The sequence below is a fragment of the Ciconia boyciana genome, chromosome 2 (assembly GCF_034638445.1).
Source record: "Ciconia boyciana chromosome 2, ASM3463844v1, whole genome shotgun sequence".
In the NCBI taxonomy this organism is placed as follows: Eukaryota; Metazoa; Chordata; class Aves; order Ciconiiformes; family Ciconiidae; genus Ciconia; species Ciconia boyciana.
The window spans coordinates 21,395,216-21,420,282 of NC_132935.1; the positions used below are offsets into that span (position 1 = coordinate 21,395,216).

Consider the following 25,067-nt stretch of genomic DNA (forward strand, 5'->3'; position numbering starts at 1 on the left):
GTCTGAGCAGAATAGGGCCCTCTCCCAAAGAAGATCTGATACAAAATTTAGGCATGTGCATGCATCATTGTCATCTTGAAAAGTCCAAATAATTCTTGTGCAGTCCTGACGCACCTCATTAATATTTTACTTAAATTGCCCAACATAAACGGAATTGCTTCTTCTCAAAAGGGCCTGCTTACACCTTAGCCAGATCAGGTCCTGAAGCGTGGACAGAGGTCCCAAGCCCTGCTGTTCCGCATGTCCTCACCAGGCACTTGCTGTACTGCAGCAGGACAGAGCAGCTCCCCGAATGCCACTGCATCTGTCGTATCATCATCTCACTACCCCTGCCACCGGGGTGACTTTCTGCCTTCTTTCTTCAGTCCTCTCCCCAGTTTATATACCAGCTAAATGGCTTAAATGCTCAAAATGGGAAGCAGAAAGTTCAGTGACCTCTTCTCTCTGCAAGAATTAAAACTTGCACCTCCTACCTCTCAAGACACTCACCCAGCCAGGCTCCTCCGCATACAATTCAGAATAGGATCTGCAGCAGTAAACTCAGCAGGGGCCAAGCCCACTCTCTGGCCCAGGTGGCACAGCGTGGCTCATGCCTACGTGGTGGCCTCTCCCGTACTTTCTCTTGGGAAAGATCTCATGTTTTCCTCCGGACCGGGCACAGTCACTGTCTGGCGATTGCTAGCTGACATAGATAAACAAGTAAACATTATGAATGATGGAAATAAATGTGTCCCAGCTTTGTTTTAGCCTAAAGGTGCAGGATGACTTACAGAATACACAGTATTTAAATAAAACATTTTATTTCTGAGATGTCTTTCAGTGCAGCTTGGAAGAAAAAGAAAGCTTCCATTCATTCGTTAGCTTGCCAGTACTTAATTTGGGGGAGGGAGTGGGGTGTGAAATCAAAGAATAAACAACATATATGTCAATATTGCTTAAGAAAGCAAAATAGATTCAAAGAAAATCAATCTACATAGCTGGAACCTCAGTATGGGAAAACTCTTATTCACACTTTTTCTGCTGTAAGATGCCATTGACTTTTGCTCTGTAAGTTCTGTGCTTTTAGCCTCAGGCGTTTGTTGCACAAGAGCAAAGCTAAAAGACAAATGATACCTCTGCTGCCATATTTATGAAATTTAGAGAAGAGAGGATCTTAAAGCTTAATTCAGTAGAGGTAGTTTTTCTAAGTTCCTACTTTTCCTGAGCTATTGCTGCTAAGGGCTGGCACGCAAGTACCAGAGAGGAAAATGGGCAGATTTGTGTGTTTCTCCCTCCGCTCTGCTTGATGCGTCCACACCTTGAACATGAAGCCTGCTTCGGAGAAGACCATGAGAAAAATATGGGGGGCAGGGGAAATAAAGAATACTCTGCCCTGCCCCCCCCAGGGCTGTCCCAGGAGAGCATCAGCCCAACATGCTGGTGAGACCCAGCACCGTGAGCCCCTGGGGACAGCATTCCAGGGCACTGCACAGGGCAAGTCCCTGCCCTGGGGATGGCACTCATTATGGGATATGGGGGGGGGGGGGGGCATTCTGCGATTGTGTGACACTTATTACAGGATATTTAAGGGAGGAAGCAAAAATGGGGGAATGGAGCGAACATGGTGGTTTGAGGAGGAACGAGCATGGGGAAAAAACCTGATCTGAGCAGCGTGTCTGTCTTCTCATTGAACTCCACTTCTAACTCTTTTCCTGAGTGAGGGACTCTATTCTCTGTGTGTGTGTGCATGTTTGTGTGCGCAGGGGTCTGCGTGCACACAACTGGGTGCTGCGTGCAGCAACTGGGGTCAGACTGCAGGGCAGGGACTCGTGTGTCCGTGGTGCCACCAACAGGAGTGAGTGTGGGTGTGTGAGTGAGCGAATATGGAGCCAGGCTTGCCGGTGAGTAGGGTACGTGGTCTAAGAGCCAGGGATGTGTGTGTGTGTCTGAAACAGGGAAGGGTCAGAGTTGTGGGGAGCACATGAATACAAGTGCGCTGCCAAGTTTTGCAAAGACAGATGCTGTCCCCTGGGCACACTCTGGATACAGCAAGCCACAGGACAGACTTCCCCTTTCCTCCTTCCTGCCAGAGAGAAGACTGAGGACTCCAGGATATTTATGGGTCACACATACTGCTTGAACAGCATAGGTAGGTATGAGCAAGTTTGGCATTTTCACAAGCAACGAAATGCACCTCAAATAGGGCAACACAGTGGAGTCTGTGTGTGTTTTCTCAGACATCCCACATGAGCTCTTTCCTTTCTTTGTCCCATCCCTAACTACTCAGGACAGCTTCTGTTGCAGACTTGCTGAACAGCGATGTTTACATTTGAATGCACAACACACTGTGCGGTCTTTTAGCTTCAGTAGAACTGCTACTTGATCTGTTCCCGCAAGACTCTAGTGAAGTAGAAGTTGTCAAGACTTCCCTTGGGTGAAGTCTACAGTCCAGATGCTTCACTGCTACATATTTACTAACCCATTACTAATACTTCTGTGTGGCCTGTGATCATCTGCATAGGGATGCTAAAGTCCCACAGAGGACAAGCACCATCAGTTCAGATACATGCTGACTCTTTAATGCTACTAAGTTTGTATCTGTAAGGAGGAAGATAATGCAGGACATATCCCAGTCCATCTGAGATGGCAAACAGACAAACAGTGTATACTCGTCCAGTGCCAACAAATCCACTGTGATCTGGGAGGATCTGCATTACCAACACATGATAAAGTCACAGTGGAATGAGTTTTAGCCATACAGACCTTGCTGATCACCTTGCCACCTCCATTGGAACAAGGAACGCCAGCACTACTGACTGCCTTGGAGAGCCCAAGATACAGTAGATCACTAGAATAAAGGTATGCAAGTCTGGTCTGAACAGTGAATTACCCTGTCTCAAGCCACTGTTCCGGTAAAGTTTTAGACAGCCAAAGTCCAACATGTGGTGGCTGCACATTTGGGCATGAGGATGAGTAGGCTGGCATCGCAGGGCAAGGGTCTTGAAGAAAGGCACTGAGCTTGATCCTCCACAGCCAAGCTTTACTTGCCCCCATGGTCTGTAAACTCTGTGTAGAGCATGCATCTTGCTTTGATCTCACATCTCCCTCCTTCAAAAGAGCTACTTTTTAACCAATAGTCTGGCTCAAGCCTGGCTCTAAACCAGTCCTTTAACTAGGAGGGAAGGATAGTTGATTTCTCAGGCAACATTATTAATCTGTCCCAGCAGTGGTGGAGGAACTAAGGGCACTGTCTCCTTGTTCATCTAGGCTTGCCTAACCTCATGGCAACAGTATTGCTACAGAGCAGGAACTGAGAACTGGCACTGAAGAGCTGTGGAGGGCATCCTGAGAGCGGTCTGGGGCATCCTGAGAGTGGCCTGGGATGACAGCAGGCGCACTGTGCATGTAAGACTTTACATTGTTCAATTGCAAATGTACAAGGAGTAATTCCCATGCTTCATTTTGTCATTACACTGTCTTTCAGCAAAAGCTCATCTGATATGCTCTCAGGCTACCCTTAACACTATAGGTAAAAAAGAAGTCCCTCTCTAAGAACTCAAACACTGCTACAAAGGAAAATATAGCTATAACCTAATGATAGCAGGATGAAGGTATGACTGCAGCAGAATCAACATAGCTGTGATGATAGCTTTAATACAGCTAGTATAGACGACAGCACTGAAAAAGCAGGGAGAACGGGGCTTCAGTCCTGACTAGTAACCAGAAGACAAAACCTGCAAGGATCCTTTGTGTTTACTCTGGCTAGACACAGTTTATATGCAGAGATTTTGGCATGGGAAACTTTTCTTTGTTATGCAATATGGCCTGGCCTGAAAAACTCTTCACTTTACTCAGCAATTCATTGTTTGCTTGAGTCACTGAACCAAAGATGAAAGATCAGCAGTTTATTCAGTACCATTCAGCTCCATCAAGCACACCTAAAATATGAGAACAGACATTGCAAAACTAACATTTCAGAGTCGAACTTGGGAAGATCATATTTACATTGTTGTCAGGAAGATGCTTGCATTTTGAAAAGCCTGGTAAGCTTTGTAGCACAAATACTAAACTTGCATAGTAATAAACTATATTTTGGCAATAAGGTACATTAGTACGAACTTGATATTTACTGAAAGTTAAAATTCTATTAATGCTAACAAAACACCAGTACAAAGACAGTACAAAGTACACTTAGTTCAGAGCATTTTTGTAGTAGTTACAGTTGGAACTTTATCTAGTGCCTGTTTTAAAGCTAAGGTCTCAATACTTTACACCTTTCATGCAACACCATGCTTTTTCCAACTCATACGTGAAGGTGATCACAGAATTGAAGCATGAATCTAATTCACTGCATTATTTGGTGAAGTCTCACAGCAAATGCTGCAAGTCTCTCTCTCTCCCTCCTCATTACAGATAGTTTGACAAAGCTCAACACATTCCCAAATTCAGCATTGTTTAAAGCAACTGATCCAACCTATGACAGTCTCCTACTTAGTGACAAAGTATGTTTTAACTCTTCGTGCATGTCAAGTAAGTGTCAGCCTAAAGTGTTTTCCTTCCTCTTTCCAAGAATGTCTAGAGACCAGTATCATGGGTGAATTACAAATAAATAATATTTCACAGGATTTGTGAATACATATATCTTTCCTTCAAGGAGAACATAAAAAGTTCAAACACTGGTTTTCTATTTCATTTATATGAGAGAGGTGGGAGAGAACCTTTTTGTCAGCTTTTTCTCTAGGAGAGGCTTTCACATGCTGAAGTCGCAGCTGCTTCTTCATCCTACAATTGCTCCTTTACCCGATTCTGCAGTTCCTAGTCTTATCCTGTTTACGTTTCTCTAAGACAGCATCCTTCAACGTGATTCTAGATCCGGTTGGAAGAGACGAGAACTGCCGTAGGGGAAAAAGCCCCTTGTTCCCAGTTGTCTCCCTGGAGTCAGAACAGAAGGTAGCACCAAGAACTCTGAATCTGAGAAGTTTAATATGATTTGTCTCTCTTAGAGTGTGACTGGTGATATTAAATACTTGGACAATTTACAGGTAGCTCTGGCAGTCAGAGAATATATGAGATGATATAAATTTTTGAATGGTTTATAACTAGGATGGGTTTGGGCTAACTTTCAAAGGTGTATTCCTGATGCAAAGGTTTTTGTGACAAGTTTCAGGCCCATTTTAAAATTCTAGATACAGATTTCTTTAAGTGTGAGAATTATATACTTTTCCCTTGCCTTGTTCTCAAGAGTAGATACGTTATCTTAACTTAAAAAGAAAAGAAAACAACCTTCCCCTAAATCTTAGTATATTGTGTCAGACCAAAGTTAAAGTTTGGCAAATGGTACAAACTAAAAGCAACATGTTATACAGTGATGTAAACCCCAGGGTAGTAACATACCACGGACAGATAGTTCTACAGTATGAGTTTTAATTATTGAAGGACTACTTTAAAGAATTACAATCCCATACATAATCATCTCTCATAGCTTTAGTGACCTATTCAATGAATAACAAATCTTACTCTTGTAAGACTAATTTTAAACTATCTTGGTCAGTGGAAGCATTATGTAAAGTTACTTTACATAGGTATTATGTTAGTGAATAATTCATACTGGAATTTACTAGACACTGATAATTTCCAGTAACTGTCTGCTTTGAAGTGTGCATATAGCTTTAAGTCATTTATTTTCAGTAACAGGAATTACTTGACACATGCTGAGAGAATATATATTTAACACTCCAATATACAAATTTCAAATAAGCATGATACTGTTGAGATACTGTTAATAGAAATATATAGGGAAAAAAGCATTCTGATAATAATGGAGATTCATTCCTTCTTTAATCTTGTCAAAGGTAATCTCTTAGAAGGAAAGATGCATTTGCACTGCCCCTATACAGCACATGCTAGACCAGATCTCATTCATTCAGACTCACATTCCTCTAAGCAACAAGATGCGGCTTGAAGGCAGAAATATTATCCCCTACTTAGAATAATCCTTGCCAGCTCTATGTAGGGTTCAAATACAGGAAGGTACAGTCATATTGCTGAGCACCTCTAGAGCTTTTAAGTTATAGAAATGTTTTCTGCAAGACTCTCAGGTTTTATTTCACCACTAACAATGAAAAAGAACCAACCAACTCTTCCTTCTTCCCCCTCACCTCAGTCCAGTGTATAGGAAGGCACTTTGGACCAATTTTCCCTCATTTAACCCTTCATCTTTTGACTTACTAGAACATTGCTCTACGGGGAGACTATTTTTGAAGAGTCACAACTCACTGTAACTCTTGAAGTACACTAGCAGAATTACACATATAAGATTCAACTTTTATGTGCCTTTCCATAGTTAATATATTTCATGTTGCATTTAAATATATTTCAGAGGTATGTAACTTCCTGCCAGATTCACAGTTTACATGGGAAGACGTTGTGGTTTAGCCCCAGTTGGCAATTAAGTACCACACAGCCACTCGCTCACCCTGGTGGGATGGGGGAGAGAAATGAAAGAGCAAAAGTAAGAAAACTCGTGGGTTGAGATAAGAAGGTTAATAATTGGAACACACACAGAAAAAATATGTAATGAGAAGGAAAACAAGAAGAGAGCAAGAGAGGAACAAAACTCAGGGAAAAAACAAGTGATGCAACTGCTCACCACCCGCTGACTGATGCCCAGCCCGTCCCTGAGCAGCGATCGCTGCCCCCCAGCCAACTCCCCACAGTTTATATACTGAGCATGACGTCATATGGTATGGAATAGCCCTTTGGTCAGTTCCGATCAACTATCTTCGTGGCTGTGCCCCCTCCCAGTTTCTTGTGCACCTGGCAGAGCATGGGAAGCTGAAAAGTCCTTGACCAGTGTAAACGTTACTTAGCAACAACTAAAACATCAGTGTGTTATCAACATTATTCTCATCCTAAATCCAAAACACAGCACTACACCAGCTACTAGGAAGAAAATTAACTCTATTCTGGCTGAAACCAGGACAGTATCCACCCCTTATTCTATACCACCTACATCATGCCCAGGTTCTACCCTTTCTAATACATTCCAATTAATCACCACCACTTTTGATACATACACACAGATATCATTCCCTTGGTGTATGGGCCATCCCTCTAAAATGTCCACTGAGTTAATTTAGTCCATGACTTTGGGCTCCATCTGTCATAATAGTCTTTCAGGGCAGGAGAGATGGTGTGTGGTGTTGATTGTTGCATGCCGAAGCCGGTTCTGGTTCCATCACCGCTGCACTTTGCTTGGTTTCATCAAAGTTCGTTCTTCATTAATCTGGGTGATTCTCACTGAAATACCGTTGATATGGCATATAGCAACCATAGAAGTGATGATGTACAGTATTATATAGCAATTAACATCATACCATTCAGTTCATTGGCTATTCTCACCCAAAATCAAATCCCCTTGAGGTACACAGCGGACTTCCCCATCCTTCCGGGTCACCCACCAAGTGCACCCAGGTCCTTGAGCAAAAGCAATCCCACAAATGGGTTTACCTTTGCCCGAGGCAGGAGTAACCCAGACTGTCTTCCCCAGTATATTTATATGTGCACTACGGGGACGTTATCTCCTTCGACAGTATCTAAAACTTTTGACTGGGCAGGGCCAGCTCGATTGGCAGATCCCCTAGAGTTGACTAAGCAGGTGGCCTTTGCTAAATGTGTATCCCAATGTTGGAATGTCCCACCACCCATTGCTCTCAGTGTAGTCTTTAACAGTCCATTGTATCGTTCCATTTTCCCGGAGGCTGGTGCATGACAGGGGATGTGATATACCCACTCAGTGCCATGCGCTTTGGCCCAGGTGTCTATGAGGTTGTTTCAGAAACAAGTCCCATTGCCTGACTCAATTCTCTCTGGGGTGCCATGTCGCTATAGGACTTGCTTTTCAAGGCCTAGGTAGTGTTCCGAGCGGTGGCATGGGGCATGGGATATGTTTCCAGCCATCCGGTGGTTGCTTCCACCATGATGAGCACATGGCACTTGCCTTGGCGGGTCTGTGGGAGTGAGATATAATCAACCTGCCAGGCCTCCCCATATTTATATTTCAACCATTGTCCTCCATACCAGAGAGGCTTTAACCGCTTGGCTTGCTTGATTGCAGGGCATGTTTCACATTCATGGATAACCTGTGCAATAATGTCTATGGTCAAGTCCACCCCTCGATCACAAGCCCATCTATATGTTGCATCTCTTCCTGTGCATCTTGGTGTCATGGGCCCACCGAGCTATAAATAATTCACCCTTATGTTGCCAGTCCAGATCCACCTGAGCCACTTCAATCTTAGCAGCCTGATCCACCTGCTGGTTGTTTTGATGTTCCTCAGTGGCCCAACTCTTGGGTACATGAGCATCTACGTGACGTACTTTTACAACCAGGTTCTCTACCTGGGCAGCAATATTTTGCCACAATGCAGCAGCCCAGATGGGTTTACCTCTGTGCTGTCAGTTGCTCTGCTTCCATTGCTGTAACCACCCCCCACAGGGCATTTGCCACCATCCATGAATCAGTACAGAGATAGAGCACTGGTCCCTTTTCTTGTTCAGCAATGTCTAAAGCCAGCTGGATGACCCTTACTTCTGCAAATTGGCTCCATTCACCTTCTCCTTCAGCAGTTTCTACAACTTTTTGTATAGGACTCCATACAGCAGCTTTCCATCTCCGATGCTTTCCCACAAGACAAAAGGACTCATCAGTGAACAGGGCATACTGCTTCTCATTTTCTGGTAGTTTGCTGTACAGTGAGGCCTCCTCAGCATGCATCACCTCCTCCTCTGGTGATATTCCAAAATCTTTTCCTTCTGGCCAGTCCATAATTACTTCCAAGATCCCTGGGCAATTGGGGTTTCCAATTCGAGCCTGTTGTGTGATCAGTGTGACCCACTTACTCCATGTAGCATCAGTTGCATGATGTGTAGAGGGACCCTCCCTTTGAACATCCAGCCCAGCACCGGCAGTCAGGGTGCCAGGAGGAGCTGTGCTTCAGTACCAACCACTTCCGAAGCAGCTCAAACCCCTTCATATGCTGCCAGTATCTCTTTTTCAGTTGGAGTATAGCGGGCCTCAGATCCTCTGTATCCCTGACTCCAAAACCCTGAGGGTCGACCTTGAGTCTCCCCTGGTGCTTTCTGCCAGAGGCTCCAGGTCGGGCCATTCTCCCTGGCTGTGGTGTACAGCACATTTTTTAGATCTTGCCCTGCCTCGACTGGCCCAAGGGCTACGGCATGAACTATCTCCCGTTTAATGTGTTCAAAGGCTTGTCGTTGCTCAGGGCCCCATTTGAAAGCATTCTTCTTCTGAGTCACTTGAAAGAGAGGGCTTATGATCAGACTGTAATTTGGAATATGCATCCTCCAAAAACCCACAACGCCTAAGAAAGCTTGTGTTTCTTTTTTGCTAGTTGGTGGGGACATGGCTGTTATTTTGTTGATCATATCCATTGGGATCTGACAATGTCCATCTTGCCATTTTATTCCTAAAAACTGGATCTCCTGTGCAGGTCCCTTGACCTTACCTTGTTTTATGGCAAAACCAGCTTTCAGGAGGATTTGGACTATTTTCTTCCCTTTCTCAAAAATTCTTCTGCTGTATTGCCCCACACGATAATGTCACCAACATATTGCAGGTGTTCTGGAGATTCACCCTGTTCCAGTGCCGTCTGGATCAGTCCATGGCAAATGGTGGGGCTGTGTTTCCACCCCTGGGACCATCGATTCCAGGTGTACTGAACGCCCCTCCAAGTGAAAGCAAACTTTGGCCTGCACTCTGCTGCCAAAGGGACTGAGAAAAATGCATTAGCAATATCAGTTGTAGCATACCACTTGGCTGCTTTTGACTCCAGTTCGTATTGCAGTTCCAGCATGTCCGGCACAGCAGCACTCAGAAGTGGCATGACTTCATCCAGGCCACAGTAGTCTACTGTTAGTCTCCACTCTCCATTAGACTTTTGCACTGTCCATATGGGACTGTTAAAGGGTGAGCGAGTCTTACTGATCACTCCTTGGGTCTCCAGTCGACGAATGAGTTTATGGATGGGAATCAGGGAGTCTTGGTTGGTGTGATATTGCCTCCGGTGCACCGTTGTGGTAGCAATTGTCACCTGTTGTTCTTCAACCCTCATCAACCCCACAACAGAAGGGTCCTTCAAGAGACCGGGCAAGGTAGACAGCTGTTTAATTTCCTCCGTCTCCAAGGCAGCTATACCAAAAGCCCACCGGTACCCTTTTGGGTCCTTGAAATACCCTCTCCTGAGGCCGTCTATGCCAAGGATGCACGAGCCTCTGGGCCAGTCCCAATGGGGTGCTTTTGCCACTCATTCCCAGTTAGGCTCACTTCGGCCTCCAATACAGTCAGCTGTTGGGATCCCCCTGTCACTCCAGAAATACAGATGGGTTCTGCTCCTATATAGCTTGATGGCATTAGGGTACACTGTGCACCGGTGTCTGCTAGAGCCTTATACTCCTGTGGGTCTGATGTGCCAGGCCATCGAATCCACACAGTCCAGTAAAGCCGGTTGTCCCTTCTCTCCACCTGGCTGGAGGCAGGGCCCCTCTAGTCCTGGTCATAGTATTCGTTACCCACTTCTTGTATATATGAGTCAGGAGCTCCTTCATTAAAATCAAGAGTAAGATCAGCCCTTTTACTCTGTCTGGGGAACTGTCCACTGGAACTCAGAGCAGCAGTTTTCCTGGAAGAACCCCCTTTGGTGATTGTTTTTCCTTGCAACTCACGTACCCATGCCTCTAGGGTCGAGGTAGGCTTTCCATTCCACTTTCTCATGTCCTCTCCATGGTCACGCAGGTAAAACCACAGGGTACCCGTGGTGTGTACCCTCTAAATCCTTTCTCTTGAGCAGAGGAACGCTGACTCCTAATAGCTGAGATACTGGTCTGTACAGGTGGAAAGTAGGACCTATCCTCTTCGAGTTGCTGGAGCTTCTGGGACAGTTTCTCCACAGCCAAGACAAGGGAGGAAGAGAGACTTTCTTCATATTCCCAGAGCTGGCTATCCGCTTCATCCACTGTTGGTCCCTCTCCATCTTTCCAGTTCAGTATTGCCAATGACTTGGCATACAACGATGTTGCACTCTGTAAAAACTTCCGCCACATAGGTCGTGTGCACTGGACCTCATCTGGATCTTTCAGTGACTGCTCGTCATCCAGGTCACCATAAATCACCTCCAGCATGGCTAATTCCCTCAGGTACTGGATACCTTTCTCCATGGTGGTCCATTTTCCGGGGAGATATGTAACATCTTCCTTGAAGGGATACCTTTCCGTCATAGCTGACAGGGGTCGCCTCCATCAGCTGACGGCTGGTGCCCCTTTTCCAATTGCTTTGTCAATGCCCCCTTCCCTAGAAAGGGATCCCAGCTGTTTGGCTTCCTTACACTCTAATTCCAGACTCCTGGCCCCATTATCCCAGCGTTGGAGCAGCCAGGTGACAAGGTGATTGCCTGGACGATGGCTGAAATCTTTTCACATACCTCGCAGCTCACTCAGGGATAGAGATCGAGTGGTTACTGTCTCATCCACAAGTTCTTCCTCTCCCTGTGATGGCCCTGGTGTTTTATCTTCCCTTTCTAAATGAGCTGACTTTCACTTGCAGGATTTCTTCTTGTGTATAGGGGCAACTGATACTGACGTGGGTTGGTTCCCTGGTTCAACCACAGTGCCTGTCGCAGCGGGGGCTGGAGTAGCCGTGGTGTCTGTCGTTTTGTCACCAGATCCTTGAGGGTTCTGAATAGTGTTCAACAGGGCTTGGTAGGCATGGGCCAGGCCCCAGCACATTGCAGTGATCTGTGTCTCTCTGGAATTGCCAGGGTGACAACATACTTTTTCCAAATATTCTACTAATTTTTTGGGATTCTGCACTTGTTCAGGGTTGAAGTTCCAAAACACTGGAGGTGCCCACCATCCTAGGCATTTGCCCATGCTATCCCACACACCCTGCCACCATAACTATCCGGCCTTGGGGCAGATGTCTGGGTGATATTCTTAAATTGCTTACTAACCTTAGACAAAACCGAAACAGTATTCCCAAGCAATACCAATAGATGTATCTTAACTACCCAAGAATGTTCAAGATACTGACAAGTTATTGTAACAAAGGAGGAAACATTGTAGAAGAAGGTAGCAAAGTGCCATGTTGTATTTCTTCCATAAAAAACCTCTCAGAGGAAGAAGTATAATTGCTAATTTTCTCCACAAGGTGGTACCTGATGTACAGTAATGATTTCAATATGAAACTTAGATACCAAAGTAAACTCAAGATCACTGTTTTAATAACAAATCTCCCAGGCAAAACATCACTAATCACAGCAGAGCACAGCAAACTGCAAAAATCAACACCGATCTTTAACATGTACAGCAAAAAAAAAAAGCATGGTGCAGATCAGGTAAACCAATATTGAGAACAGATGAATCAGTATCGTGGTCCGCAACTACTAACAGATCTAAATTCCTTAACACGCTCTGGTTAATCTGTTATTATCTCAAACCCTTCGAGCCACACCTTGGGCACCAAAAAGGACTGTCGTGGTTTAGCCCCAGTCAGCAATTAAGCACCACCCAGCCGCTCGCTCACCCTCCCCCCCACCCCAGTGGGATGGGGGAGAGAATCAGAAGAGCAAAACTAAGAAAACTTGTGGGTTGAGATAAGAAGGTTAATAATTGCAACACACACACACAAAATAATAACAAATTGTAATGAGAAGGAAAACAACAAGAGAGCGAGAGAGGAACAAAACCCAGGGAAAAACCAGTGATACAACCACTCACCACCCACCGACCGATGCCCAGCCCGTCCCTGAGCAGCGATCGCTGCCCCCTGGCCAACTCCCCCAGTTTATATACTGAGCATGACGTCATATGGTATGGAATAGCCCTTTGGCCAGTTCCGATCAACTATCTTGGCTGTGCCCCCTCCCAGCTTCTTGTGCACCCAGCAGAGCATGGGAAGCTGAAAAGGCCTTGACCTGTGTAAGCACTGCTCAGCAACAACTAAAACATCAGTGTGTTATCAACATTATTCTCATACTAAATCCAAAACAGAGCACTATACCAGGTACTAGGAAGAAAATTAACTATCCCAGCCAAAACCAGGACAGAAAAATACAAGAAGAATTGATCCAGTAGAATTGATGCTATACAGTGGTTCTGTATAGCAAATAATGACACAAGTCACCGCCAGTCACCACTAAGCCTCCTGTGACAGAAATGCCTAAAATTGCATAGAGGTTTTTCTGTAATACAACTTAGCATTGTATAATTCACCGTGCACCATGCAGTTCTTTGGTTGTTCTATAAACTCAAAGAGACCTCATCTCATTATTAGTCACTTATAAACCAAAAAAAGATTAATGTGTGTACTTTCTGTAGTCACAAACACCAACGTAGATAAAGTAATATCTTTCCTCTACGCTCTGGCAGTATTTTACACTCTCTATACAAGCATATAAATGACTACCCTCTTTTTCACCTTGTAAAACCTAGGCCCATAAGCAGTAATTGCTCTGCTCTGTATTCCTTGCGCGAGCTGCTAAATATTATATTTCTAGTAAGATATGCTTGCATTCTAAATATAACTTAAATGCATCCTGCTTTCATAAATAATGTATTGGTGACTCACTGATGTATCAGAATGCACAGTTAAGTAAGAACCAGCTGGAAAACAAATCAATATTAGGTATAGGGCTGTTTTAACATCTGTTGGTTCCTCTAATAAGAGATTGTGGAGACCTGTTAAACAATTAGTTTCCAACTTCTGCTTACGCTTACAATCCCATCTAACACATGTTCTTTGCTTCATGCAGTTAAGTTGGTTTGAACCTAAGCACAGTACTGGGGTTCTGAGAGCACTACAAATACCAGCCATAAGACAGGGTTGTCATTAAGTGCATCTGAACGGAGATGCTTGTGTAACAAATAGCCCTTGGTGTGGCAGAACGACTGGACTTTGAACAAACTTATTTTCTGCACTGGACATGGCTAGAATAATGCATATAATAAAGAGCAGATAGCTGAGAGCAGTATAAAAAATCCCATATAAATCAAAGTAGAATAGGCTACAGAAAGAGCAAGTGAAGAAACTAAAAATAACAGGGATTAGGTGAGGCTAGTTATTGCTTCAAGAAGCCTTTGAATAACTTTTTCTCTGGCATAGATTTTTTTATTTGATTATTGAAATCCCTATGTGCAGTCATTACCAAGTGTATAAAATGACATAAAAACCAGAATAATCTATGACTTCAAGGAGCAACATGAAAACTGAGGCTTGTACAGTGACTTTACACTGCTTCCCCCATCCTGCAGTTTCTCCAGTCTTAGCACATAGCCCCTGCCCCTTTTTCAGCTTGACAGTGCAGCTGAAACACCATCACAAGAGTGTACGTTTCCCACCAAAAAGGCAGAGGAACCTCATTTCCTCTCAGCTCTATGTCCACTGAACATACTTGTGTTCTGGCACTACCCAAAGCGAGAAAGCCAGGGCCAGGCAGACTCTCTCACCCCTGTGTCTTCACCATGGACTAGTTTGTCTTCCACACAGCCTGGCTGCCATATATGCAATGGCCATTGCTTTGGAAGGATCTGGCATCTTGTCTGGGGGAGAAGCTTCTCTAGGAAGGAGACATCTTCTGCACAGCTGGCCAGTACATGGGGACAGGCATAGTGCTGCTCCCACCCTGAGATGCTGTATTTATCACTGGTGATGAGAGAGGTCAGGCCAGCCAGGGTCGTTCTGATGGCTCCATCAGTGACAGTCAAGGGTGAAGAGCACTTTTAAAAGAGTCTTTTCTGGGCTAGATGTTGTCCCACTTCTGCGCACGCATATCTAAAACATCCCCCTAGAACCTGCTACTAGAGGTCTGCCTTCCTGAAGGCCTCTGCGGGTATTGCTTTCGTGGGACCAGATGAGAGTGCTCCAAAGTAATCCCCTCCACAACGCCAAAACGTAGGCAGATGGGTGGCTGGTTTCTCATAGCCCCCATCTCCTGGTCTTCCTGGGATACTCTGAAACCAGACAGCTACCAGAGCCAACCTGGGGCTGCAAGAAGCCTGAAATGAAGACTATGAAAGGCAGGAGATGCCATGAAGATCCTCTCTGACTACGGCGCCAAAGAAAAGCCCTGTAGAATAACTCCACCTGGTATCAAAAGCTGTTGTTTCTAAACAGCACAAAATATCACCAGAGAAGGATGCCTTCCACCTCTGCCAATGGTCCCGGGCAGGAATAGGGGAAGATGTGGAAGGCCGCTATGGGCGCTTGTTTGTGCAGGGCCATTGTGCCTCAGCTGTGGCTGTGAGACAGGGAAGCAAGGGTCCTTGCCAGGTACTGATGATCACGGAGGGGACAAAGCAGATGTCCTCAGTGTGAAGCCAGTGACAAGCCTTCCCTGCTCTTCCCTCCTCCCCACATAGTCCTCCCTCGCAGCTGCCCAGCCTGCCAGCCTTGCCCGCAGGGCGAGCTTTGCACGGCCGGTGACACACGCAGAGAAAAATGAGTGCAGCCTGGGGGCTGGTCAGGCCAAGAAGGGAGCAGAGCATGGCTAGGGTTGGACCTGTAAATACAGCTGCCTCTGAGAGGTGGTATGGGAAGACGTATATACCTATAAGAATGCTTGGTATCCAAATAAGGATAATTTCCACAGGTTTTTCTCTATCTGTGCACTTGTGCATTTGTACAAATTGGCCATGGGAAACACAGTTACCTACTCCAAAAGGCCAGTGTGGGCTGACTGATGAAAGAGGCATTAAGGGCATCTGAGCAGGCTGCAGTACGTGCATATGTACCATCAACACACTCTGCAATTTTTTCCTGTTGACCAGGTTCATTGGCAACTATTTATGAGGTAAATTTGGGTTGCTTAGCAATGATGTTTGCACTTCTCAGCTAGAAATGTTGGGCCAGAACCCCCTGGTGTCCCTGAGGAAAGGAATGCATCTGAAAACCAAACACCTAGTGTGGATGCAAGAGCTATTGCTCTATCAGTCCATCTGGACCACTGTCATTTCACAGGCATGGGGAGAGGCAGCTCATTGTAAAATGAAAACAGTATAAATGGTCAGGGAATATGGTCTTTGGGGACAAAAAATACCCTTACTGAAAAAAAAGATCGTCTTGCAGACCCCAGGTTTTCCTGTCTGACAGCCCAGTCTTTTGTAGAAGCAAAGACAGTTTTAAGAAATTACCTGTCACTGCCATAGCATATAACCAGTAATATCAGACTGACTCCATCAACTTTGCATGCAAATGTGATTAAGTACTGAAAGACTCTGTGCCAACTTAAGTCCATTTAAAGCAACTACTAAAACAATATTTCTATAAAACTTTCAGTGTACGAAATCAGTGTTCTTTCCTTATCTTAATTTCGTAATTGACTGAACTGTTTTGAATGAAAAGTTCCAAGAATGTCATCTTGAAATAGCACCTGGCAGGCAACCGGCGAGAGTCTAACAAAGTTATATGCAATTGGAAGCAGAGCCTTATAATGGAGAGTGTCAGGCAAACTTAATAACAGGCTGTGTTACCAACCCTCTGTGAGAGAATAGAATATTTTCCTTCACAATATTCATTTAGCTGAAGTTGTGTAGGTGGCAGCTTTTAGCAGGTGCAGAATAAATATTTCCTGAGAAATATCACTGAAGAAGAAGAAATTCATTTAAATTATTAATTAAGGTATTAAGCTTGCCAAATTAAATGCAGATGATGTTCATATTCATTAGCCCGCCATTTCACTGATCCCTTTTATTCCTAGATTTTTAATAGCACTGTAGACCTACCCAGTGCTTTTCCACATTCTAATGTATTCTGAGCTGACAGGAGAAATGACATGCAAAAGAGTATTTTTTTGAAAAAGAGACCTTTCTGCCCTTCAGTAAATGTCCAGCTTTTCCATATCATGTATGAAATAGTTGTCATTCCAATTTGGTAAGGAATTAAGGGAGGATTTTACTTTCTCTGAAGTGATTCATAAAAAAAATAGCAATACATATTTTGAAGTGGATCTTTCTATACTTATCCAGATCTTTTTGATATTAGTTGGAAACTAGCCATTGCTTTCAATAGATTTGGAGTCAGGCCCTAAACTGATCTTACAGTTTATGAAGAAAGAAAGTCTGAATTCCAAAGGGATGGAGTTGGGTTGTTCTTCAGAAGCAACTGTAAATATTTTAGGACCAGCTTCTGAGAAGAAACTACACACACGCAAAAAAAGCCAACTAGAAGTGTGACAATGGGAATGCTCTGCTTTAACCCAGACTCATGGCAAAATCCAGAGAGCCCATGCTGCAAACCTGCTGTGCGCTCACTTCTGTGCTTATCACCAACGTAACCTCTCTAGCTCTTCTTTTTTCTAAATAAGAGATGCAGGGGTGCTGTCTTACATTTGTTGTGAGGTCAGCTGTTTATCTGATAGCCCAGAATTCCTCCTGTTATACTTACACTATCTTTAAATGGAAATAAAAGCTAATAGATGAGCAATTTACCATCATTGTGGGCTGTCTAAGCCAGCACTGCCAAATACACCAAGTTACATGGACAGGTTTGGTAGGCAATATTTTTCTATCATAATTTCAGTCTTTTTATGCACCTTTCTATATTGACTCTTATGTCAAATCTCCAAGTGTTTTGTCGCTGCGTAGGCATCGGACCTATATTTGGCAAAAAAGTGTTGTGAATCCCTGATCCAAAACAGGATACAGAAAGGTCCATAAAAATATAACTGTCAGCTCTGAAGCAACTCCGGACTTTGGGGGAGAGGATGGAGGTTTTGGCAGGAAGGCAAAGTTCCGAAATCACACTGCAGTTCTAGTATCTTCAAAGCAAGTCTGCTATAAAACCGCAATATTTGTGCTTTCTTAACCCCACGGATAGCCTCACAGATGAAGAGGGATTTTGTGAATAAGCAGGTTTTAGGAAGTCTGAGAGAACAACTGAAAGTTCTGGGGTGGCTCCACAGAGTGGCAGTGTGCTCTTGCTGCTGCTGAGCACTGCCCGCCTGGATGCTGCAGGTGGCTGACCAGGAGATGAAGGCTTTCCAAAGGGAAGAGACAGAGGAGCAGTGCCAGGTTCAACAAGCAGCAGGCTAAGGAGGCACAAGGCCAGTTCCCTCTCATCAGTAGCATACTGGGCAGGAGCACCATTGGCACTTGGGTAGGGTTTGTGGGAAGTAAGAGGGGGCTCACTGCCGCTTTCTTCTATGGAGCAGAGGGGAAGCTGTGGGAGACCCCATTCACGGCTGGGGGAAGAGACTGGGGAAATGGATGGGGCAGGAGGTGGGTGACAATTCTGGAGGAGGAAATCTTGATAGGACACAGGCAGAGAGGCCTAGGGGAATTAAGTATTGACATGTTCGCTCATGGGAATGGGAAGGACAGTGTGTTCCACACTGTGGATATGTTTAAAAGAGCTAATTGAAGACTGGGAACTGCTCCTCTATGGCTGTGTGTAACATGCTCCTGAGAATACAGCTAGAGCTCCAAGATGGAATACGTATTTTTTAGAGTTCAGGTCATTTCAGGAATAATTTTTTGGGCTTCTGCTCCTTTGAAGTTATTTGTTCCAGATTCTTTTAGGGTATGCATTGAGGAATGTATTCAAGAGCTAAAATACCAGCAGAAACCACATATATTTGCATCTGTGCTCGAACTCAACACAGAGCAATGTTCTACCATCGCACTGTCCTCAGGGGAAATGGCTGTAGTTCAGAAAGAATTTCCTGTTGTCTCACCACATGGTGAGGTGTAGTGGTGAGGAATTAGTCTACGCACTGCTGACATGCTTCTTATTTTAACTGCTATTTTTCATCTAATCATGGTATATCAATGGAAAGATAAATATATTTACATTTCTAATTCTTCTAAATGTGGTTGCTACACCAGTCACTTATGCTGAGAGCTTGACAGCAACTACCGTGACGTGAAAACTGTTAGTGCAGTGAGTGGTCAGTCGTCTCTGTTCCCTTTTTGAGCTCCCGTTTTGTGCTACTAGGCATTATCCTGTGAACTTCATTTCTACTATGGCCTATCCAGGGCTAACACTAATATGCCAGTTACCCAACAACAAAGAAAACTTAATTCTTCCAATGGCAGCCCTTTGGTGACAGTGCAGCAGTGTGTGGTGGGAGCTACAGAAACTCACTTGGGAGCAGTGTTGGGGAAGAGACTGCCATGAAAAGATGTCTCTCATCTTGCAGCTCACAGATTTTATAGTGATTCATACAGCTCTGCATACCACAAGACGTATTTTAAAAGACAATAGGTTCATATAGGATGTTTCCTCACTCCCCTCTGTAGTTGTTCAAACATGAGGGGAAAAGTAGCAAAATATCTTTGTCCTCAGTGCTTCATTAGACAGACGTGGAATTTTCAAATTGGCAGAACTCATATACAGTACCCTCATATAATAACGTTAGAACAGCTTCATTCACACAGTTCGCTGGAGGCTGAGAAAGGGAGAAGTATTTATGGGAAGCTGGGAATCAAGGCAGATGAGTCTTTATACACAGTAGTAAGACTTTATTTCAACACAGAACAGGGATCCAACACAGCAGTGAATAGGGAGAGAGGCTGTCAGTCCTCTTCTTGGCATTGTCCTAATCCTTCACACAGCCATTTTATGTAGCCTCTTCTGGTGCTCCTCATAATGCCAAAATTTTCTTATTACTGCAAGGCCTGCCAAGAATTTCCCAAATGGAAATTCCTTTTCCAAAAGGAAAAATAGTCTGAGCCTTCAATAGCTTAGAAAGAGCTGTTTAAAATGGGAAGAAATACAAGTTTACAGGAATGTTCTTGAAAAAAAGGCAAATATAAGTCTTAAATTCCTTGTTTCCAAATTAAAAAAAAGACCAAACCAGCAACAAAAACCTCCTTTTTCTTACTAAAGATTTTATTTAGACTACTTTTGTAATATTTCTTTTCCTCTTTTTAATAGTCTTGAACTATCCCATTGCAGCTTTAATTAGGATAACCTTTCATCTGTTTATGTTCTACCAGTGACATTTGAAGATTGGCCTTCAGTGAGAGCTTTGGGTGATGTGTACACTGAGGCTTTGGAAACTTCTTCTGGACAAGCTGCCAGCAAACTATTACCCTTCTAAATGTCAATAAGCTAGACATCAATTGTCAGCTTGCATCATTTCTAAAAGCCTGCTCTCTCTGTAGATTAGATCAAAAGTCAGATGCACACTGAAAAAAATAGCACTAGATTTTGATCATGTATTAAGTATTTTTATCCCTTGGGACTTGGGTGAAAAAAGTCATACTTGAAAGATGCTAGCTTACCGTTGCACAGTTCTAAAAAACAGAATAAAGATTTACAGATCCATTTTTAGAATATTGAGCAGAGTCCTTAATGGATTTTTTTAATATAAAGATACATTAAAAAGGGATGTCTACTGAGAGGAAAAATACAAAGCAGGAATTTTAAAGAAGTACTAACACCAGTCAGTGTTGGGGGGGCATGGAGGGGAAAGAAGTTGTGGCTGAAGACGAGTACGTCTAGTGGTGAGACCATGTGATTTACAGATTAAAAATACCTGTGTTGAAGAAAATACATTATTTACTTTTCTCTGCCACATGCCCAGTTTCTTCCTGTCTCATATTGGTGATTTACCTTTTGCATCAGACCAAGGACATCATTATTACCAGCAAGGTCTTGAGCAATGACTGGGATCTATTTTCAATTCTCTTGGTGTTACAGTGTTCCTCTCTTTTGGCACATACAAATTTGTCTGGAGTGTTAGGAGATGTATGTTCCTTTCAGCGTGTTCCATGGCTAAGGCAGCTTCTAACATAATCTCCTCCCTCTTCATTACAGTCATATACTTGAACAAGAAGTCACAAAATATTTCTATAGATAAAAATATAAAAAAGAATACAGTACGTGATATATACATGAATGAAAGACACCTTAGAACATGGAGGAAATAACCCACACAATGATTTTACCTTCCTTCATACCTTTCCTTGCTATGGGACCCATATTTTTCAATTATTGTGCCTCCAAAACAATTTAGAACCTCCAACAGGGCCATAATGGAGACGTTCTGGCCCAGTTCTCTGGATCCAGACCGTAAAATCATTGTTAGTTGCTAAACCAGCTGCAACAAACATTTACAAAGAGCTCCATTTGCTCCTGATGCTGCTGCCCCTGCAGAAGCTCTATTGTCTGTGCTTAGCCTAGTGCTCAGCTCTGCCCTCTTAGGGTTTGATGGAGAAAGTGAAGCAGACTGTGATAATCCTGGCATTACAGTTCTCACCATCTCACACCTCCATGCGGACCTTTCCCACTCCCCCTTGATCTCCTCCATGTGCTTTAAGTGATGTTCATTTCAGAGCTAAGGAAAGACTTGCCTCAGGGACATATAAAGCATTAATAACTGTATTTCAGAGTTTCATACTTGAATCTATACATCTGTGTCAGAAGTCCCTCATTCATCACCTCTTGATCACAGCACTTTACTTTGGCATATGTCTGGCAGACAAATTGATAAGCTTTTCTATTCCAAGCAAACTTGGAATAGATATAATATACTTTTTTTGGGCTTTCCTTCTCTTTTACTTTGGCCTTTATCATGATTGTAGAGTTTCAGGGAAGCGCATTATGCTAGCTCTATGTGGTAATGAAGTAAGTGGCGGGAGATGGAGAGATCCATTTGGTGTTGAGTCCATGTGCAGAGCTTGGCAGTCATTCAGTTGTTAATTAGAGACATACTACTGATATAACGTTACTAACTTGACCTAATACCAGCCTTCTCTTTGTATTATAGAACTTTACCAAGTGTAATGGATGTGACATGTACTGATGTAACTCTCTACCTTATATATCATCACAAATACTGTAATTTTAACTAAGCGCTACCACTAGCAGCCAAGAAGCAGATAAGCTGATGATCTTCATCTTAGTAAGTTTAAAAAATCGGTAACAGTAGTCTTACTATTGGTTGCTTTTCTAATACTGACTTTTTCTCTCTGCCACATCATATTGTTCCTGTTAATCTCTTGTAACTTGACTAAGCCAAAGAGAATATTAAAATTTTTTGTCTACCTTTTCAGCTGTCTGAAGAAAAGTGCTGTTAAAATGACATGGCTGTGATGCTGTTGGGATTGGATTTGTATGCCACAGAAGTCATCTACCTTTCGTCATCTAAAACTTAGGCAGCAAGTCAAGACAGTGATCAAGGCTTCGCTATAGTCAAGGGAAGAAGAGCAGGTGATTCCTCCCACCTCTCCTACACACTAAGCTCAGAATGAAATGAAGCACACTCTTGGAGATGCATCTAGCCATTCATTACACTGGAAACATAGACACGTAGCTTAGATATGATACTTAACTTTTAGATTTCTAAAGTAAGATGAGATGAATCCAGTTCAAACAGCTTACTCATGCTTCTTTAACAACCTGAATCAGCTCATGTGAAAGTAAGTGAAAGCTTACCATTGACCTCCATGGGACTAAAAACATATTCAGATAGCAATACAATTATAACATTGTGTTAATGTCTTGTGCTAACAATTGTGCTCATGATAATATTGATATGTCATCACTGAAATTACTCAAGACATAAAATTGGCTGACAGTTATTTCTGAGGATGGGTCTATTGCTGACCCATAAATCTCTTTCTTTGGCCTTCTTTCATTATCAGGCAGCTCACCATTCAGAAGGAAATGTCTTTTCCATTTTAGATTTGGATAGGCTGGATCAGACCACCTCCATTGACAAGTGTTATGAAACTGGCATAGCTACCTACTGAGTGAGTATTGAGTGAAAGTTTTTTCTGTAACTGATTCATCTCTTTATATGTTCCTAAGCACTTCTAAGAAAAAAAAAAATAGGCCTGAGGCAGATCAAACAGAAAAAGATAGAAAGGATTCAGAAGGATCAAAGTGAGAAAAGGTTATTCCCAAATGCTTTCTGAAATGGCAGTCTTCAGTGCTGAACTGAAAGTACTCTACAGTTATTATTACCTGTTTGCAATCAGAGCCTGGAGTACGCCAACACGAAAATGGTCTCCACTGTAGGAGTCATTCTACATCCCAAACAAAAACTTGTCTCTTAAATTACACTTGTTTTATGAATTAGGAATTTTCAGCTCTCCTTCTGCATTCCTCTTGCATTTGTCTACCTTACCTTACTTATTGCTATGGTATGCAATGGGCCGGAACAACATTGAATGGAGTTATATTGCCCTATCAGCCGAGTTGACTAATGTTCTAGCATAGCACGGTGTTTCTGAGCATGCATAAAGCTCCATTTAGACTTGACTTATTGTTTATGTTGTCTCCTTCTAAGTGTTGTGCATTCACCATCTATCATTATGAATTACAGATTCAGGATGACAGAATCTTTCTTCAAAAACAGAGAGTAACCCTTCATTGACCACAAACCCCTAAAAATACACATTTTTTTCTTAGTTTCTGGAGATTCTAACTAAAATGTTCTATATTGATTAATGAGTTTTGCAAGTCACTAATCATCTCTTCACTTTAGACATACCGTTAATTATATAACTTATTCAGAACTTTTCACATCTGTCCTTTTGGCTTGTTCTGAATCTTCTGCTGTTCTTACCCGTTCCTTATGTAACTCATACATGTTGTACTGCAGCATTTGATTTATTTTCTTTTTTTGCTTTTTTGACTCAAGAAAGAATAGAGGAAGGAGGAAGATGCACGGATTTTTTTTATTTTTTTTTTCACATTTGTCTGTTAGCTTAGGTTCAGGCTGTGAAAATGCTACTGCAATGCTACCTAACAAGCACCTTAGAGCCATGGCTCAAGCCGAAACCTCAGAAGTCCAAACGAGTTTTCTCAAAACAGGCATTCTCTCACTTATTTAACTGGTTTCAATTTAATCAACATCCAACTCCATGTATTCTCCTAGTGATAAGTTTAGCTATAACTATATCACCTTCAGAAACAGCATTTGAGCCTCAGTCCCCCATATCCCGAGAGAACTGGCTGTGCTAGGGAAGACCATCTTGTCTTTTATCCATTCAACCTATCCTACTTTGTATTGATAATTACTTATTACACTAGGGGCAGGGTGGGAGGGAAGGAAGGAAGAGGTTGTGCCTTACTAGTTAAGACGTCAGTTAGGGGGTAAAAAGATTGAGGGGGGGTGTTGCAATAAATATGCATAAGAGGAAAAACTGCTTAGCTAAGACTGACAGTTACCTGGTTTAGTGTGTCCCCACTTTGGTTAGGGAACTGACCTAGGATGTGATTTCAGGTCCCTGATCTGAATCATACAGATTTGATCACACAGGTTTGCCTGACCTCTGAAGAAGTTTCCTCAGATGGGGCACTTCACTCCATTAAGCCTCAGCAGACATTTGGATGTAGATTCTGTGTTACCTTCGTTGTATTACTGCTGCAGGTGATGACAAGTATTTTACCATGTTGAACATTATCCTTAGGGAATTTCTATAGTAAGGACAGTTAGTAAATTACGAACCTGCACCCAATAACCATGTCTGTCCTGGGGTATGTTTATTTTTCCTCTTTTTCCCTTGAATAAGGCATAGCACCTGAAAAGAGTGCATAATTTATGATATTTTAGGATCAAAGGAACTTTCTCAGCCTTCTCCAGTGAAACAAAATATTAACCGAAGGAGCCCTCTAGCTAAAGAACAGAAATACAGCCTTCAAACCTGCAGAGGGGGTGGCTAGCCATGGTATTCAAAGATTTCTTAGGAATGTTGACTTTCCTCTCTCTTTTCGCATTCATGATCAAGGAGTCCATAAAACTTCAGCTTTGATTACCCTCTCCCCTTCTCGGCAGCACAATATGCATTGACAAACTCTGGCCTGGATTTGTAATATTTTTGCAGCTCAACAATTCACCAAATCATTAATGTTGGGGACTGCTCATCACACACTAATAAAAGAAGTGAAAGACAAACAGAGTGCTTTGCTCAAACAGCCACGCCATATTTTCTGCTTGTTGTAGGTGGTGTCATATCAGAACAAGATCCTTCTCTGCATAGCACTCAGAGGTAGTACAGGCAGCATCCTGTACTATGTGATTTCTGAAGAACCCTCATTTAAAAACTAGAGCTGTCTGTGTTTTGTG

General features: G+C 43.1%; 1 protein-coding gene and 1 long non-coding RNA gene across 5 annotated transcripts in view; one reads left to right on the top strand and one right to left on the bottom strand.

Annotated features, from left to right (window-relative positions):
* Positions 1-25,067, bottom strand: part of OXR1 (oxidation resistance 1) — a 355,322-nt gene that overhangs the window by 324,472 nt on the left and 5,783 nt on the right. Inside the window, exon 2 of one of the 3 annotated variants that reach the window (XM_072852038.1) lies at positions 490-682. The exons of 1 other annotated variant lie outside the window; for it this stretch is intronic. In XM_072852038.1, coding sequence (XP_072708139.1) covers positions 490-509 — 20 coding nt within the window. In that variant the 5' untranslated portion in view covers positions 510-682. The remainder of the gene's footprint in view (positions 1-489; positions 683-25,067) is intronic. One more of the 3 variants, XM_072852039.1, reaches the window with a different exon arrangement.
* Positions 18,128-22,747, top strand: LOC140647442 (uncharacterized). Of its 2 annotated transcripts, none has more exons than XR_012040770.1 (3): positions 18,128-18,145; positions 22,048-22,204; positions 22,679-22,747. It is a non-coding gene; the product is annotated as an uncharacterized lncRNA (long non-coding RNA). The 2 variants fall into 2 exon arrangements; XR_012040769.1 differs by lacking the exon at positions 18,128-18,145 and adding an exon at positions 21,791-21,896.